The sequence below is a fragment of the Brassica oleracea genome, chromosome C8, assembly GCF_000695525.1.
Source record: "Brassica oleracea var. oleracea cultivar TO1000 chromosome C8, BOL, whole genome shotgun sequence".
Lineage (NCBI taxonomy): Eukaryota > Viridiplantae > Streptophyta > Magnoliopsida > Brassicales > Brassicaceae > Brassica > Brassica oleracea.
Window position 1 is genome coordinate 23,780,329 of NC_027755.1, and position 16,628 is coordinate 23,796,956.

Consider the following 16,628-nt stretch of genomic DNA (forward strand, 5'->3'; position numbering starts at 1 on the left):
AATGAGATGACTATGTCAATTAGAAAAATGGAGATAAAAAACACAAAAAGAAGCAAAAGTTACAAAAACCTCCCTCCTTTTATCTTAATCATTTAAACCAAAAACAACAACGAAAGGGAAAAACAAGAAACGCTAAACGCTCCGATAGCTGAGAAGGCTTTATGACGGTATAGTCCCGAAACCATGATAATATGGCCAACCTACACTACCGCAAGGTAAAGCCGCAGGAACAAGGGGTGGAATGTTGTGAGAATTAGACCAGCTAAATAGACTTTCGGAGGGCAAATACCCCGGAACTAGTGGTACCATGTTTTCAGATCCTTGACCATTCGGATAACTGGGCCAGTATGGATTCCAAGATGGTAATGTCGCCGGAACAGGTCCTGGAATGTTCTCAGATCAGTGGAATATTCTCAAAATCGAAAAGCATTCTGATAGTTAAAGCGAATTTAGTAAATTACCATATGCATTCGGATAAAGACTTCGCGTTGCTGGGATGTTTCCTGATCGTAAACCATGTGCAGAACCGGTCCTATTCAGACTTTCCGAAGGTGAAGTCGTCGGCTGTGGCAGTGGAGTTTGCTCCGATCGTAAACAATGCGAAAAGTTGGGCCAGTTTAGATTATCCGAAAGTAAAGTTCTCGGAAATGGTGCCGAATCGTTCAGAGCATTAGGGCAGTCTAGAATATCGTACGATGAACTCACCGGAACTTGTGGTGGAACGTTCTCCGGTTGTTGCTCCTCGTCAATAGTTATGAACGGTTCATCGAAGGGAGACCATGCCGAGAAATCTTCCATGTTCGAATCGTCTTGGGTCATACGGTTCTCAAAGGCAGCCACCGGAGCTTTCATCGACTCTTCTTCTAGCGACGGTGGCGAAGGTGGTGATGTTTCAAATGTTGAGGTGCTCAGGGCGTTGTTCCTAGTCAAAGCCGCAGGGTAACCATAAAGTAAAGGGGTAATACCATCGCCATTTCGGCTGATGGGCTGAGTTTAGCTAACCTGAGCCAGTGGCTGATGACGGAGGCTATTCAGACCCCGAGAGAATGGAGTAGTGCCACAGAGTATCAGAGCCTTGGCCTTGAATCCAGCTCCGTTGGCCCTGTCCATGTACGCGGCACGGCTCTCGTAAATCGGCTTCTTGTTTTTCCCCATTGCCATCTTTCTCTCTTTGTATTTTATTTTATTTTTCTTGCGTTTAATCTCATGAAATTACCAGACATAAATAACAAATGTTTTCATGTTTAGTCAGGGTCCAATTAATTAGATTCCTAAAACACACTTGTTTTTTTTTATGTGTTCTTTAGGTTTGGCAACCAAATTATGTTTTATGTTTATTCCTTTTACTTAATTCTACATTTAATGTTCCAACTCATTAGTTAGATTTCCAAAAAAGACTCTCGGTGTGTATATGTGATATAGGAGGTTTAGCAAACAAATTATGGTTCTCTAGTTTTTATCTTTTAACTGAATTTGAATTAAGAATTTAACCGCCCACAATTTAATTTATCATTTAATAGTCATGTTACATTTTTGTGATTAAATATATACTAAATCTTATAAATTCGTTTTTAATTCTGATGTTCAAATTATTAATTAGATTACTAAAAGCAGATGTTAGAAAAAAAGATTACTGAAAACACTTTTGACCAAAATAAAATATTTTCAAAACATTTGGATTGTAAAAGGCAATATAGGTTTTACTAAACAAATCACTCCCACCGTTTTTAGTAATCACATTTGACAATCGAATATTATCTAACATTCATGTTGCTTTTAGGCTTAGCAACCACGTTATTTTTCCCTTCCTTTTCTTTTATTTCCTTTTTGGGTTCTAACCGGTGACTAGGGCTGGACAAAAAATCTGAATCCGAAGAACCAAACCGAACCCGATCCGAAATAATAGTACAAAACCCGAACCAAAATTGATTAAATATCCGAACGGGTTCAAAATTTTGGTATTTAAAGAACCGGAACCAAACCCGACGAAATGCTGACATGAATAGAAAAGGAACAATGTCTATAATGATAAGCGTGAAGCTCTCTTAAAGAGACCCGAACCAAAATATTTCGGGTACCCGAATGTATCCGAAATAGATTTCTATACTTCCCTATATAAATATATTTTAGATTTTTTTTGTAACACATATTTTAGATATTTAATGTCTATTAAAAACATCCAAGATACATAAGATATTTTTAAATTTTCCAAAATACTTGAAAATATATATAAATAGTCAAAAGTAAATGTCTAAAATAGCTAAAGTATACTTAAAACACCAAAAATACTTGAAAAATCTATTGATTATCTATCCAAATATTCAAACCAAATCAAATTATATGTTAAGTTTAGGTATTTTGACATATGTTATTCAAATTTGTATGTAATATATTATGTTGTTTATAGATTTTGAGAAATGTAAAGTATATAATGAATTTTAAAATTTTAAAAATAATTTTAATGGGTTATCCGAACCCGTACCGAACCCGCAAAGATCATAACCGAATCCGAACCAAAACTTAGAAATATCCGAATGGGGCTGAAATCTTTGACTCCGAAAACCCTAAACCCGAATAAACCTGATCCGAACCCGAATGGATACCCGAACGTCCACCCCTACCGGTAACCATTAAAATAAGACGAATATCAAACCATCCAACTCATCCATAAAGATCTTGAAATCCACAAGGACTTTAGACAGAAGGCTAGAACCATGTCCATTTGATTGTTGGCATATATAGACATAGTTAGGACATCATAATAATAAGATTAGGATTTATCCTACTTGTAGTTATCTATAGTGTTATCAATAATACTCAGACTTTACATTCAGAAATTCTTTGAGCATCTCTAATAATTAAAAATTAGAAAAGATTCTAAAAAAAATATATTTTAATTGAATAACTAAATTTTTTATTTTTTTTAAATCTTAATATACTAGTTACATAATACGTGGAAGATAAAAGTTTAGAAATTGTTTTAGAACCTTTTTCACTCTTTCTCCTATTTTCTTTTTCTATTTCTTTATTTTTAATAGTGAGATTATGATCAAAGAAACTCTATTGGAAGTGGTCTTAGATGTCCAACGATGGATACAATACTGTTAATTGACTCTGGAAGGGAATCAATACTCATAAAATATGTGCTCCTTTTAACTCTTCTTACTCGACCCTCCACCAGCTCAATATATTTTTTCCATTGAATTAATCTGTCTATATTTTCATTTTCTTACGAATAAAGTTAGGCCGTCACGTCCTTCTCATAACACTACTCTATTAGAAATCGATAAAACTTAAGGGAATCGTTTTACATGGACAAGTGAGTCTCTCTCTCTCTCTTTCTCTCATTTCAACTCAATCATTGTTCATTATCACGATCATAATCCATCATTCACCATGGACAAGACATCTTCAGTTTCCATCCACGAAGGAAAACCGATTAGATGCAAAGCAGCACTATGTAGAAAAGCAGGAGAAGCTTTGGTCATAGAGGAGATCCAAGTTGATCCACCTCAAGCTTACGAAGTTCGAATTAAGATCTTATGCACTTCTCTTTGTCACACTGATGTTGCTTTCTGGAAACTAGAGTGGGTAAGTTTACTCTATATAACCCATATGTTTGCATAGGAAAGTAAACGCAGACTATAATTCCCCGTTGACTTTTTTTTTCCAGGGACCTCTTGCAAGGTTTCCTAGGATTCTAGGACACGAAGCAGTCGGGTGTGATTAATTCTCACATACTTAGAAAATGAATTAATATCAAGAACTAGCATTTTAGTATAGCCTAATTACTTAATTTTTTTTTTTTAATTGGGATTTTAACCTAGTGTTGTGGAGAGCATTGGAGAGCTTGTGGATGGATTCAAACAAGGAGATGTTGTTTTACCAGTGTTTCACCCTCACTGTGAGGAATGTAGAGACTGCAAATCCCCAAAGAGCAACTGGTGCTCGAGGTTTTGCGACGATTTTGTATCAAACACGAGGCGATATGGAATGGCTTCCAGGTTTAAAGATTTCTCGGGAGAAGATATTTACCATTTTTTCTTCGTCTCGAGTTTTTCTGAATACACCGTCGTTGACATCGCACATCTCGTCAATATCTCCCCTGAAATCCCCGTTGATAAAGCGGCCTTGCTCAGCTGTTGCGTCTCCACAGGTAAAAACTACCATCTTCATTTCATATTCATATTCGTGTTTGGGTTTGATTGTGATATTATAATTTTATCCGAGGTTAAAACGTTAACGGAAGTAGAAATTAAGGGTTAGATAAATATAAATTAAATTAGAAGTTAGATAATGGATTGATGGTGCGTCACGTGGAAACAGGAGTTGGAGCTGCATGGAAGGTGGCTAACGTGGAGGAAGGTTCCACCGTCGCTATCTTTGGCCTTGGGGCTGTTGGACTTGCGGTACAGATTTTTTCTGTATAGAAACATAAGCTACAACATGAACGATTAGTAGTTTATTTGCGAATCATATATAGTGTTCTATGATTGCAAAGACTAAATAAAAAAGTGAACGATTAGTAGTTTATTTGCGAATAATAGTGTTCAATGATTGAAAAGACTAATAAAAACTGATTTGGTAAAAAGGTTGCAGAAGGCGCCAGGCTACGTGGGGCTGCAAAGATCATCGGTGTAGATCTGAATCCCGACAAATTTGAAATAGGTTTGGTTGGTCTATCTATTTTTATGTGGTCATGGCTTTATATTATATTTTATCATATAAAACACATGTTCAACCATATTTGTTGAGTAGGTAAACGATTTGGTATCACGGACTTCGTCAACCCTGCTTTATCTGGAGAGAAAAAGATTAGCCAAGTTTGTTGATTTATACCTTTTCTATAAAGTTTTCAATTATTTCTTTAGAAGTTAATTTACGCATTTTGGTAATTATGGGAAAAGGTGATAAAAGAAATGACCGAAGGAGGAGTTGATTATAGTTTTGAATGCATTGGTTTAACGTCCTCGATGGAGGAGGCTTTCAATAGCACACGTACGGTACGTTTTTACCGGTTTGACGGTATCTATTGGGTTTACCATCAGTCCATGGCTAAACGGAATATTTTCAGGGATCGGGTAAAACGGTAATTTTGGGGATGGAAAAACAGATGTTACCAATAAGCTTGGGTAGTCATGATCTTCTCAGAGGCAGAACTATATGCGGAACTTTATTTGGTGGTCTGAAACCTAAACTTGATATTCCAATACTCGTGGATTCTTATCTAAAAAAGGTATCATAAAATGAATATTGAAACTTTAGTAATTTATTTATATAAAATTTAGAGTTATTTATTTTCAATGCTTGCTTACAAATGTTGCATGTGGTTTTATATTTCTTGAACTGCAGGAACTTAATCTGAACGGTTTTATTACACACGAGTTAAGCTTTGAGGAAATTAACAAGGCTTTCGATTTATTGGTGAAAGGAGAGACTATTCGTTGTGTCCTATGGATGGATAAATAATTGTTTCATATCCCAAAAACATGTCAAAAAGTTATATACAAATTTATCAAATGTAATTTCTTTTGTTGAGAATTTACTGTGTTGCATCTTCTTAAAAGGTTTATGGTACGGTATACATATATAGCGAAAAAAAAGGTTTATGGTATATAAACTATTTATCCAAAAAAGTAAGAAGTATATGGTGTTGATCGCTTTTCTCTTTCATCAAAACAAGAAGAAGAAAAACTCCATAGCCACTGATCTCCCTCCGTAGTTGGCCGTGCTTCTCACCGTCGCTACGTGAGGGAGGATCTGCTTCTCCTCTTTAGTTTGAGCTAAATCTTGTTTAATTTCGTCTTGTGTTTTTTAAGTTCTTTTGTGAATCGGATCAGTGATTCGATTGTTTAAGTCTCCGGTGACGCGCCTTCTTCCTCGGTGGTCGTCCGGCTCTGTCTCTGGGAAGCGATGGCTCTTTCAGCATCGGTTTTGCCGGCTTTTGTCTCCGGGAGGGGATGGCTTCTCTAGCATCTCGATCGCCGGCTTTTTCTCAGGTAGATCTACCACCCAGAGCGCTTCAGTTGTTCTTCTTGCCTCTCTTTCTAAGTCTCAGAGGACTTTCTCCTCCACTCGGTTGTATGTGGCGTTTGAAAGTATCTTGAATGATTATAATCGATTGTAGGCGGTTGTTAGCTTTGTGGGTCTCGTAGATCCTTTAGTGTGTTTGGTTCATTGGCTCGAGCTTTGAGTATAATGTTCAGGTGGAACAGAGAGTATCCGGTTAGTCTATGCCGTCGACGTTGATCCGTAGAATCATCGTGATAGCTCCGGAGGTTTCGATTACTACACGGGTTTCTGTCCCGTGTTGGTAATGAGTTTTTTTGTGGGCTTTAGGCCCAAGTTTGGCTTTGCAAGTGATCGGTTTGTTTTTGTGCTTTTTATTTATGGTTGTTGTAGTCTCGGACTTGGTTTTTATTTGGGCTTTCGACCCATTAATAAAATTCTAGATGACAAAAAAAAAAAAATGGTGTTGATAGGGGCGGATCTACTTTGTTGAACAAGGTGGGGGCAGCTGCAACAATTACAAATATTTCTATCTGTACATATAAGATAGTGAAACTTAAGCAGCGAAGTTCGTATCATCCTTCACTATGCCCCCACTAAACCACTGATCAAATCCTCGTCAAAACGTTTTACCCTATTTTATTATTATTTTTAATTTTCTTTTTTGGCAATTTATTATCCATGACTTATTATATTCTCTTTTTTCCTTACCTTGTCTTTTTTTAGTTTTTTTTGTTCATCGATTCTTTTTACTGTTTTTAATTTATTTTTCTGATTCTTTGGGCCACATATCATATTCTTTTTTTTTTACGTTGCATTGTTTTAGATTTTTTATTCATTGGTTCTTTTCATTTCAAAATCAATTAATTGTATTCAGTAATTTTTTTAGCAAATAGTTTTAGTAGCTTGATATATCATTTCTCTTCCTTTATTTGTACAATTAATGTCTTTTTGTTTTGTATCATTTTATTAGTTTCTTTTCTTCTTTTGAAATATATAAAATATATATAACATTATCAAATATAAAATTTATATATCTATATATAATTTTTTATTAAAAATATATTAATTAATTATTTTCTACTTCAGCTCAAAATATTTTCAGCACTGTTGTTGGTGTTGAATCTTGATATATACTGTTGAGAAGAAAAAAAGTATGGCAGCGTGGAAGATCCAAAAATCGAGGCCCAGTTCGTGCTAAACTAAAACACTGTCGTTTTGGTCTGTAAGTAGGAAATAACCAGACCAGATAGATCGGTCATGATGAGAGCTTAAAACCTAACGATTAGCTCTCGAGTGTTGTTGTGTGTTATCACCACCTGAAGATTCTCTGTCTCTCCCCCGATCCTCGTCGCTCTCTCGTCCAATGGCGGAAGCTGTGTCTGCTCAAACTCCGTCGCTCTCCGAGGTATTATTCTTCTCCAAGCTGTCTCTCTCTCTCTCTCTCTCTCTCTCTCTCTCTCTGTTAGATCTGATTCAATTCGAGAACCAGCGGAAATTTGATTCATTTATCTATTCATTACATAAAAAAAGGATTGATTTTTACCTTTAAAAAAAAAGATTTTGATTTGGAACAAGAATCTAACAATTGATTTTTATATGGAAGCAATATCATTTGGAGAATGAAGTGAAGCAAGTTAAAGAATCTCCTGAAGAAAGTAGTGAGGAGGAGACTCCTGATGAGATCACGGTATTATTGTAGCTTTGATGCTTGAATCCTTAGTTAATTGAGTTGGCTCATGTTATGTTTCTTTTTTTTTTTTTTTTTTTTTTTTTTTTTTTTTTTTTTTGCAGCTTGAGACAGCTCCTGCTGATTTCCGTTTCCCGACCACAAACCAAACAAGGCATTGTTTCACTCGTTACATCGAGTATCACAGGTGAAAAATACCGATGTTCTTCTGTAATTGAACTTTAAATTTTGTTTTCTCTCACTATGTTCTAAGTCTTGTGATTGATTTTCAAAATCTCCAGATGTGTAGCTGCTAAGGGTGACGATGCTCCTGAATGCGATAAGTTTGCAAAGTTTTATCGATCTCTCTGCCCCAGCGAATGGGTATATATACTTATTAGCTTCCTTCACCTATCTTGAGATTTTTTTACAAGATGTCATGAAAACTATCTTCTTGTGTGTGTGTGTGTTTGTAGGTTGATAGGTGGAACGAGCAAAGAGAGAATGGAACTTTCCCTGGTCCTCTTTAAGACAACTCCTCCTTCCTCGAGAAGAATCATATATCTTCCTCTTTTGCTGTCTGCAGAGTTTCAATAAAATGTCAGAAGACTTCAACATTTTTTATAATCTCAATTTTATTTATTTATTTTATCTATAAGTTTTGTGGGGGATCATCTAGTTCTGATATGTTGTTCTTCCTGATCATATATGTTTCCATGGCGAGCTTCTATTTTTAGCACCGTCTAATGGTTAGTTAGTCTTCCAATCTAAAGAAATATTTGAATTGATATATAATAAGTTTCATCTCATATTATTTAGTATAATCGTTTTTGTAAGAAAATAATATATCAGGTATATATGATGGAATATAAACATCGCTTTTGGTGGAAACAATGTAGTAGTCAGGTGCAGCCATTCGAGTTGAGTGGTTCGGTTCATATTAAGCTCTTCTTTTCTTGCCATTTTTTTCCTTCATTATATTAAAAGGGTTAGTCTTTATTTGAATATTTGAACCCATTAGTTAATAATAATCAACCAAAAGCTACAAACTTTGTAGTAGTACCTAACGAGAACCTCTAGACTGGTTAACCGAGACTCACCACAGTAAATCTCACCAGCAGCTATATGTGTGTGTGTATGCTCCAATGCACCAGCCAGATTTTTAACATAATTTAGTTCCTAATAACTGAATAATTCGATATCCAATATATAGATAGAATAAACAAACAAAAGATAAAGAGAAAGCTGCAAGATACTGAATCTATGCTCAAAACACAAAAAGCTGCTGAAGAGAACAGTATCTTTCTGAAGTCTCACATACGAAGTTTGATTCATATCTATAGGCTTTACTTTTTACTTTTTCTAATAATACGTAGCTCTACCTTTTTGCCTTTTAACCCTAAAAGTGAATATTAGGCTTCTTGTTCTTTGATGGGTCTTCATAATATGCCAATAATCATCATCTCCTTTCTTCCATGAATCCCACGTACCGCTGATTTTGTGTCCCAATATAACTATAACCCCCTCCCCCTCCCCCTCCCCCAAACGTGGATTGCTATTATTATCACTCTAAATTTATAATCTTTTTGTTTTGACATGCTATCTCTCGAGGCAAAAAAATTGGTCGAACTTTTTATCTTATGTTTGGTTTTGGAGAAAAGGCTTTTATTTATGTTACCATCTCCAACCCACTTCTATTTCTATCTCTATATTTTTCCCTAAAATAGAGAAACTCTTTTATAGAAGCGAAAATGCTCCAATGTATGCTTCTATAATAGAGTTCCTCTATTTATAGGGAAAAATATAGAGATATTTTATTTTCACCTCTAAATATAGAGGCAAAAAGTAACTTTCCTCTATATTTTGTTCTAAAATAGAGAAACTCTATTATATAAGCATATATTGGAGCATTTTTACCTCTATTATAGAGATCTCTATTTTAGAGGAAAATATAGAAGTATACATTGGAGATGCTGTTAGCTAGAATACATATTTGGCATAATAATTACAAGAAGGTTTATTTATATAGCGGGTTCGTTTATAGAGTTGTCTATTCATATGGTTCATATCTCGAGGTGAATAGTTTATGCATGTTTGTCATGGTCGGCTACATGATTTTTTTATAAAGATGATCCTATATAAATTTAATCCATAGCTTTGCATTTATTATTTTGGGTTATTAGATAAAAAAGATATTCACATTTGTTGTTCAAAAAAAAAATATTCACATTCAAATCAAAAGTATGAATTACTATGACAGGGTGTTGTTATAAATTTTATTAAAGGATTCGGAGTTGTACTCGCACACTTTCAAAGTTCCAATAAGAGATTTAAAGATGCAAACCTTTTTGAAGAAAAGAGATAGATCCATAATCAATTATTACGTGTAATCAACGTTAACATGTCACATAAAAAACATTAGGCAACTGTATAGTATGACCATTAGCGGCCAATATCACCAACCTGTCGACTTATAAACCATTTATAAGAAACTTCAACCCTTTTTTACAAATACATATGACATAGAATACAGGCTAAAGACAACTGATTGATTACAGATTTACAGGAGACAAAAATGCAACTTCTAAATACATTTAATGAAAAAAGAAACATTGGAAACTAAATAATTTAAGCTAAATCATTACGACTCTTCTTGAATCCTTCGCATGATTTTATTCAAAGCTGTTGCAATGTCGTCCACGGTGGTCAGTTGGCTCCCTTCTTCGACCTGAACAACCCATTTTTAATAAAATAAAAGTATAAATAACGATTCTTGGAAAAAGGTTAAGGCTGACAAAACAATGTAAATTTTATAATAAATTTTCTATTTTGTTAAGAAACGAGATATGAAAGTCTCCTGAAACAAGTGGTGGCCTCACTTGGTTGCCCCCGTACACATTGCATCTACAATTCTGTGACCAGTAAATGTCCACACTACAAAGACTAGTATACTCGTGCATATAGATCGACACATATTCATGTTTGTTTTCTAGGCTGGTCCCCTGATTGTTTCATATTCTTACGGACATGCACCATTATGATACTCAATTAATTTTTAAATAAATATATTAAAATAAATATGGAAAGTGTATACATACCTTGACGCTGATGGAGTAGAGAATCGAGTTGTCCAGAGTGGTGACATTGAGATGAAGAAGAGCGAGTCTTAGGCTCTGTATCGAAGCTACAAGCTTAAGAAGCTGCTTTGGCTTCTTCTTAGCCATTATCTTGATGTTCGCGTGGCCTTCTGCCACCGTCACTTCTATCTCCGCCGGTGAAGATGAGCCTTCCGTTATTGATGATGACTTTGTCGAGTATTGAGGGAAAGAGAAGAAATCCGAGAAGGGATCCACTAACGAGCTAGTGCTAGTGTTAGCTTCGTGAGGTATGGTCGTGGTCCTATTAGGCTCCATAGATTGTAAGATGTGCTCCAATTTCTTAACGTAGTTAATGGCTCCTCCTACTATCGATGCTTGATCTCCCTATACCACAAGAATTCATTCAGAAAAAATCAGATATATAGTTGCGTGGTTCATCAAAGATTGAAAAAAAAATCTTTGAATGTTTGATAATTACATTGGCGTTTTATCACGCTATAGTTGCATACAAGTTACGATTGTTGTTTTTGTTAAGAATTATAACATCATTAACCAACAAAAAAAACATCACAATATTTTCAATCATACTCTTGTCTACTTTTTGTAATATATTTTTTAATAAAAAAAGAGTAGAATAATCTACTGCAAAAGAAACTACCTTACAAGAATCACTTTTTGGTCAAAAACATACTGCAAAAAGGATATACACATATATATGTAGGTATACAAACGCATCCCCCTTGCCTAGAAAATGAGTTTTAACTTTCTTTTTTGTTAAATGTTAAAACTCATTCTCATACTTGACCATCAAAATGAGTTTTGTCTTTTTGGTCTGAAGAAACCTCAAAAGACGCAAAAACTAAGTACTATGCCAAGAAAGTAAAACAAGGACACACATTAGAAAAACCTATGAAGCATAGTGACCAAATGATATATGTCATAAGTGTGTGGGTAATTATAGACTCAATTACCCTTTGAGCATAAGAGGAAGGCATTAGAGAACGGAGCACGGCTAGGTACTCGTTCATCTGTTTACGGCGATTTCTCTCGACAGCGATGTGAGTCATTCTCTGGTTCTCAATATCTTCCACGTTCTTGTTGCTTCTAGTTCTCCTCCTCTTCCTCCTCTGCTGCAGAGGAGGAGGACTCTCCATATCGATGGCGGGAAGACCAAGTTCTTCTTCCAACGAAGGGAGTAAAGGGTATTGATGATAGTCTCGCCATTGACGATCTTCCTCCGTGTCTCGAGCTACTACTACCTCTTCTTGATAGTACAGATCGTGGAACATGAAATATTTGCAAGTGGAGGGGTAACCGAGTGAATCTTGCGGGTATACAACAGACTCTAAAGGCATTTTTAGCTAGAGAATGTTGAAAAGATAAAATAAGAATTATGAGAAAAACGGATTGAGAATCAAGAGAGGGAAAGAGAATGAGAGGATACACAATTTAGACGGAAAGTGTTTGTTGCTCTCTTTTTTATCTTGAGGGGGAAACAAAGGCAAAAGGGTTAAGACCCACTAAAGGAAACTAAGATTGTAGTTAATTATATAAAGATTCCTTTTAAATTGATTTTAGAAAATATTAAACTCTCAAGAATAGTCACCGGCACGGAGGAAGATAATAGGGTGAAAGAGAGTATGGAGATAAAACAAATTTGTATTTGTTTATTGTGGCTCTCCCGGTTCGGTCGATGAAGAGAAGCATTGTGAACAGTGTTTAGAGCATCCGCATTAGCGGTTTTAGACGGGTTCATGGGTTCGATATCTTAGGTCCATAGGGAATAAAAGAAAATGAAAATGAGTTAATTCTGATGAACCGGACCTTACGCGTGAACCCGTATGAAGCGGGTTCAAGCCATGCGTTGTGCTCTCACTGGTTTATCGATTCCGCGTTGAAGAGGAGGAAAGTAGGGCATCCTCGTTAATCGTTTCATTTTCCCTTCTCTCCAAAAATACTAGGGTTTCGCTCTGAGAGGCGATTTATCGTGCGACGACGACTCCCGGAGGTTTTCTGCATCTAATCGACGACAGACTATCTTCTCCACGAGCTCAGGTCAGTATCGAGTAGAGTGACGGTTTTATTGGGTCGATTTTGGGTCGAGAGCCTTTTTTCGATTTTGAAATCAATTTGGGGGTTTCGAATAAGGGATCTAAATCGATATCTGGGTTTCGATAAAGGGTTGTAGCTCATGATGGTGGTTTGATTTAGGGTTCGTTTCTCTGAGATTTCAAATCGAGTTATGGGTTTCGAGTAATGGTTGTAAATCGATTTGTGGGTTTCGTTTTATGGTTTAATTCGTCAAGAGGGAAAACTTTAAGGTTTCGTTTAATCATTATGTTTCGTTATTATGGTTTAATAATTTTGAATTATTTGACAGATGGATCCGGCAGAAGAGAGAAGACATTCAAAGAGGCAAAACAAGCACATCAACATGTTAGGGTTCGTGGCCGATTCAGAATACGGGATTCCTAGAAGGTGTCCGTGTGGTGGGAGACTCATTAATGAGGTTCGCGGGAAGGAGGACTACGACACTCTTCCTGGGAAGCGGTTCTTCACCTGCAAAAACTGCGAGGTAAGTCTGCTTTTTCACCGTCTGATTATCGTTGATGTTTTCCATTATCGAAAAGACTCTGATTATTCTTTATGTTGTAACCAAGGCTGATGGGTTACATTATCGTCAGCCTTGGGTGATAGGTGTGCAGGAGGAGCTCGAAAGGCTGACAAAACGGGTGGAGGAGGCTGAGCAGGTGATGATGGGGGTGTTGAATCTCAGTAAACAGATTGAGACACTTGAGGTATGTGAACATTGTTTAGCTCTTTCATCGCTCTTACATGATAGTTATCTACTTTTATTACCGTGACTAACACATTTTCATTGATGTTTCCATGTTCAGGAAGAGGTTAAAATCCTCTCAAGGCAGGTAGACTACCTCACTGTGCAGGTCGATACCCTCGAGAAGGTCTGCTTCGACTGACAAGCAAAGGTTAGACTCAACTAAACTGTTTCTCTGCTCAGTGCTATGTCTCGGTTGAAGTAGAAGTAGAGCTAGAACTAGAACTAAAGTACAACGAGAACTAGAACTAGAACTTAGAAAAACTAACATTAATTCTCGGTTGAACTTGAACTTATAAAAACTACAACTACAACTATAGGTAAAGTAAACTAGAAGGAGAAGTAGAAGTTGAACTAGAACTTATAAAAACTATCATTAATTCTCTGTTGGTTGGTTGGTTGGTTGCTGTGATTAATGTTCGATTGTACTTAGCCGTAGTTAATTTTTCCCCTGATTTGATGTCTATTAACTGCTCATTGCTATTTAGTTGTTGTGTAATGGCTTCTGTAATGAATGTTTGGTAGGTAGAGTTAGTTTAATTGTTCTCTCATTTCAAAGGTAAAAACTAGTTTAAAAACATAGCAAATCAACCCTTAAAAATCACAGAAACATCTAAACACCAAACGAAACCAAAACACAAAATGGACCATTTTTCCCTTAACTCTCCCAGGTTTGTTAACCTTTTAGCTTCGCAGAGCAGTCCACCAATAGACGTAGACTCTGCTGAGGCAGCTGTTAACTCTCCCGGGTTAGTTAAACCAGCGGAAAGGAGAAAGTGGTCAACCAAAGAAGACATTGTCCTGATCAGTGCTTGGTTGAACACCAGCAAGGATCTCATAGTGAGTAATGAGCAGAAGTTATGAGCGTTTTGGAAGAGAATAGAGGAGTATTTCAATTCAAGTCCTCGGTTCATTGGCTCCCTTCCTAGAGAGTGGAGTCAATGTAAGCAGAGGTGGGGAAGGGTGAATGCGGAGGTGTGCAAGTTTGTGGGATGCCATGAAACCGCTTTGAAGGAGCAAGCGAGTGGCGAAAGTGAGAATGATGTCATGAAGGCTGCGCATAACATCTTCTTAAATGACTACCATGTCAAGTTCACCCTTGAACATTGCTGGAGGGAACTTAGGTTCGATCAGAAATGGAGATCACACTCTCAGTCCAAGGAGAAAAGGAAGGAAGCTTGTGCGGATGTGGTGCCTGACGAGGAGGAGGTTAGGCCTCCGGGTGTTAAGGCTAGCAAAGTAGCCAAACACAAGAGGCTAAACGAAGCAACTTTTGATCAAATACAGAGCATCCTAGCTCAGAAAAATACCATATCAAACAAAAGATCCTTGATCGTCTCCTAGCCAAAAACATAGACACACTGTCTGATCATAAAGTGGCTCTTAAAAATAAACTCATCACTGAAATGCTTTGATTTGGTAAGTGTATTACCCTGTTTTGCTTTATTGAATCTGTTCTCTTTTGCTTGAGTACTTGAAGTGTATTACCTTGTTTTGCTTTATTGAATATGTTCTCTTTTCTTTTGCAGGTCACGGGTTGGAGGTCACTGTGTTGCAGGTCACGGGTTGGAAGGGCATGGGGTTGCTGGTAGTTCTGTACGTTTTTTTGTTTGCGGTTAGTTTAAGCCACGGGTAGTAGGACTTGATGTCAGTTTTAATCACGGAAAAGTGTAGGCTTTTGTTTCTTTCTACACTTCATCACGGGTTGTACTATGTATTTTGCTTTTGTTGTAACTCTGAACTTGATTCACGGATGTACTGCCTCTCTATCTTTGAAGCAAAATGATGTGTCTCTCTTTATAAACGATGTCTCGCTCTTGCTTTATAAAATGTGTCTCTCTTTTCACTTCTCTTACTTTATAACATGTGAAACTTGATTCAAAGTGAAGCAAAATGTGTCTCTCTTTTCACTTCTCTTCTCCAGTTCAATTCAACCTTCTCTCTGCTGTTCGTGACCAAACAATACACTTCAACAAGCACACAAAGTTCACAAACTTCAACAAGCACACAAAGTTTTCATAGTAGTTCTCACGGGTGAAGGGAGTTGGACCAAACAACAAACTTCAACAACTTCATTCACATCCTGGAAATAATATCAAACAGTCCACAAGGTAATTTATAGAATTGATAATAGGGATAATGAAAAATAGATAGAATTATGTTAACTTTTATAGAATGATGGTAAAAAAATAAGGATAATGAAAAAAATAATAGAATTATGGAAAAAAAAAATTAGGATTATGAAAACTTTTATAGAATGATGGTGAAAAAAATAAGGATGATGAAAAAAATAATAGAATTATGTTAAAACAAATTAGGATTATGAAAACTTTTATAGAATGATGGTGAAAAAGATAAGGATAATGAAAAAAATAATAGAATTATGTTAAAAAACATAATGGTGACAAAAAAATTAGGATTATGAAAGGATTAAATTTGTTTCATAGAATAATGGAAAAAAAAAATTTGAAAGATTATATATGAGTTCCAAACCCCTTTTTGTCATTTATAGGAACGAAAAGATAAAAAAAATTGTCTGTCAGTTGCTTCTACAATGTCTTCCTCATCAAGTGATGAAGTAGATGAAGCTTTAGAAGAAATGGTCGACCAAGTCGTAGATAATTTCATCGACTCAATGGTTCATGCTCACCCCAACAAGCCGACGAGACGAGCTTATATCGAAAGAGATCGGGAAGTAGGACACAATCAACTATGGAACGATTATTTCAAGGAAAATCCTACATACCCACCAGAAATGTTTAGGCGGCGTTTTTGAATGAACAAGCCATTGTTCGTTCGCATTGTCGAACGCCTAAGTACTGAAGTTCCATACTTTCAGCAAAGAAAAAATGCTCACGGAAGGTACGGGCTATCTGCACTTCAAAAGCGTACGGCAGCTATACGTATGCTGGCATATGGTCAATCGGGAGATACATATGACGAATATCTCCGACTTGGTGAAAGTACATCACGTTTATGTTTGGAAAATTTCACTAATGGGATAATACAATTGTTT

General features: G+C 36.2%; 4 protein-coding genes and 1 long non-coding RNA gene across 6 annotated transcripts; 3 read left to right on the plus strand and 2 right to left on the minus strand.

Annotated features, from left to right (window-relative positions):
* Positions 1-159: 159 nt before the first annotated feature.
* On the minus strand, positions 160-1,083 carry LOC106308999. Its single transcript, XM_013746091.1, has 2 exons — positions 462-1,083; positions 160-383 (listed from the first exon to the last, which is right to left on the minus strand). The coding sequence occupies exons 1-2, from the start codon at positions 850-852 to the stop codon at positions 160-162; spliced, it is 615 nt and encodes a 204-aa protein (XP_013601545.1). The 5' UTR covers positions 853-1,083.
* Positions 1,084-3,325: 2,242 nt separating this feature from the next.
* LOC106309583 (alcohol dehydrogenase-like 2) lies at positions 3,326-5,660 on the plus strand. Its single transcript, XM_013746637.1, has 9 exons — positions 3,326-3,591; positions 3,674-3,720; positions 3,828-4,156; positions 4,327-4,409; positions 4,593-4,668; positions 4,759-4,823; positions 4,908-5,003; positions 5,075-5,236; positions 5,353-5,660. Exons 1-9 carry the CDS (start codon positions 3,397-3,399, stop codon positions 5,467-5,469), a joined length of 1,170 nt encoding a protein of 389 aa, XP_013602091.1. The 5' UTR covers positions 3,326-3,396; the 3' UTR covers positions 5,470-5,660.
* A 1,496-nt stretch (positions 5,661-7,156) lies between these two features.
* On the plus strand, positions 7,157-8,420 carry LOC106310239 (cytochrome c oxidase subunit 6b-3-like). The gene is made up of 5 exons (XM_013747474.1): positions 7,157-7,417; positions 7,616-7,699; positions 7,804-7,886; positions 7,981-8,062; positions 8,155-8,420. The coding sequence occupies exons 1-5, from the start codon at positions 7,376-7,378 to the stop codon at positions 8,206-8,208; spliced, it is 345 nt and encodes a 114-aa protein (XP_013602928.1). The 5' UTR covers positions 7,157-7,375; the 3' UTR covers positions 8,209-8,420.
* Positions 8,421-10,142: 1,722 nt separating this feature from the next.
* On the minus strand, positions 10,143-12,282 carry LOC106310383 (transcription factor bHLH94-like). The gene is made up of 3 exons (XM_013747619.1): positions 11,748-12,282; positions 10,777-11,160; positions 10,143-10,406 (listed from the first exon to the last, which is right to left on the minus strand). The coding sequence occupies exons 1-3, from the start codon at positions 12,129-12,131 to the stop codon at positions 10,320-10,322; spliced, it is 855 nt and encodes a 284-aa protein (XP_013603073.1). The 5' UTR covers positions 12,132-12,282; the 3' UTR covers positions 10,143-10,319.
* Positions 10,990-15,184, plus strand: LOC106310384. 2 transcript variants are annotated; one of them, XR_001263778.1, is made up of 4 exons: positions 10,990-11,063; positions 13,157-13,574; positions 13,674-13,763; positions 15,142-15,184. It is a non-coding gene; the product is annotated as an uncharacterized LOC106310384 (long non-coding RNA). The 2 variants fall into 2 exon arrangements; XR_001263777.1 differs by lacking the exon at positions 10,990-11,063 and adding an exon at positions 11,745-11,834.
* The last annotated feature ends 1,444 nt before the right edge of the window (positions 15,185-16,628 follow it).

What these genes read in the sequence shown, in the direction of transcription:
- LOC106308999 (XM_013746091.1), bottom strand. Translation starts at nt 852, where the DNA reads ATGAAAGCTCCGGTGGCTGCCTTTGAGAACCGTATGACCCAAGACGAT. An exon ending in TCTTTATCCGAATGCATATG is followed by an intron (nt 384 to 461) that starts GTAATTTACTAA and finishes AGAACATTCCAG; the next exon opens with GACCTGTTCCGGCGACATTA.
- LOC106309583 (XM_013746637.1), top strand. Translation starts at nt 3,397, where the DNA reads ATGGACAAGACATCTTCAGTTTCCATCCACGAAGGAAAACCGATTAGA. An exon ending in GAGAGAAAAAGATTAGCCAA is followed by an intron (nt 4,824 to 4,907) that starts GTTTGTTGATTT and finishes TTATGGGAAAAG; the next exon opens with GTGATAAAAGAAATGACCGA. An exon ending in CTTTCAATAGCACACGTACG is followed by an intron (nt 5,004 to 5,074) that starts GTACGTTTTTAC and finishes GAATATTTTCAG; the next exon opens with GGATCGGGTAAAACGGTAAT.
- LOC106310239 (XM_013747474.1), top strand. Translation starts at nt 7,376, where the DNA reads ATGGCGGAAGCTGTGTCTGCTCAAACTCCGTCGCTCTCCGAG. An exon ending in AAACTCCGTCGCTCTCCGAG is followed by an intron (nt 7,418 to 7,615) that starts GTATTATTCTTC and finishes TTTATATGGAAG; the next exon opens with CAATATCATTTGGAGAATGA. An exon ending in AGACTCCTGATGAGATCACG is followed by an intron (nt 7,700 to 7,803) that starts GTATTATTGTAG and finishes TTTTTTTTGCAG; the next exon opens with CTTGAGACAGCTCCTGCTGA.
- LOC106310383 (XM_013747619.1), bottom strand. Translation starts at nt 12,131, where the DNA reads ATGCCTTTAGAGTCTGTTGTATACCCGCAAGATTCACTCGGTTACCCC. An exon ending in CTTCCTCTTATGCTCAAAGG is followed by an intron (nt 11,161 to 11,747) that starts GTAATTGAGTCT and finishes CTTGTGGTATAG; the next exon opens with GGAGATCAAGCATCGATAGT. An exon ending in TCTACTCCATCAGCGTCAAG is followed by an intron (nt 10,407 to 10,776) that starts GTATGTATACAC and finishes TGGGTTGTTCAG; the next exon opens with GTCGAAGAAGGGAGCCAACT.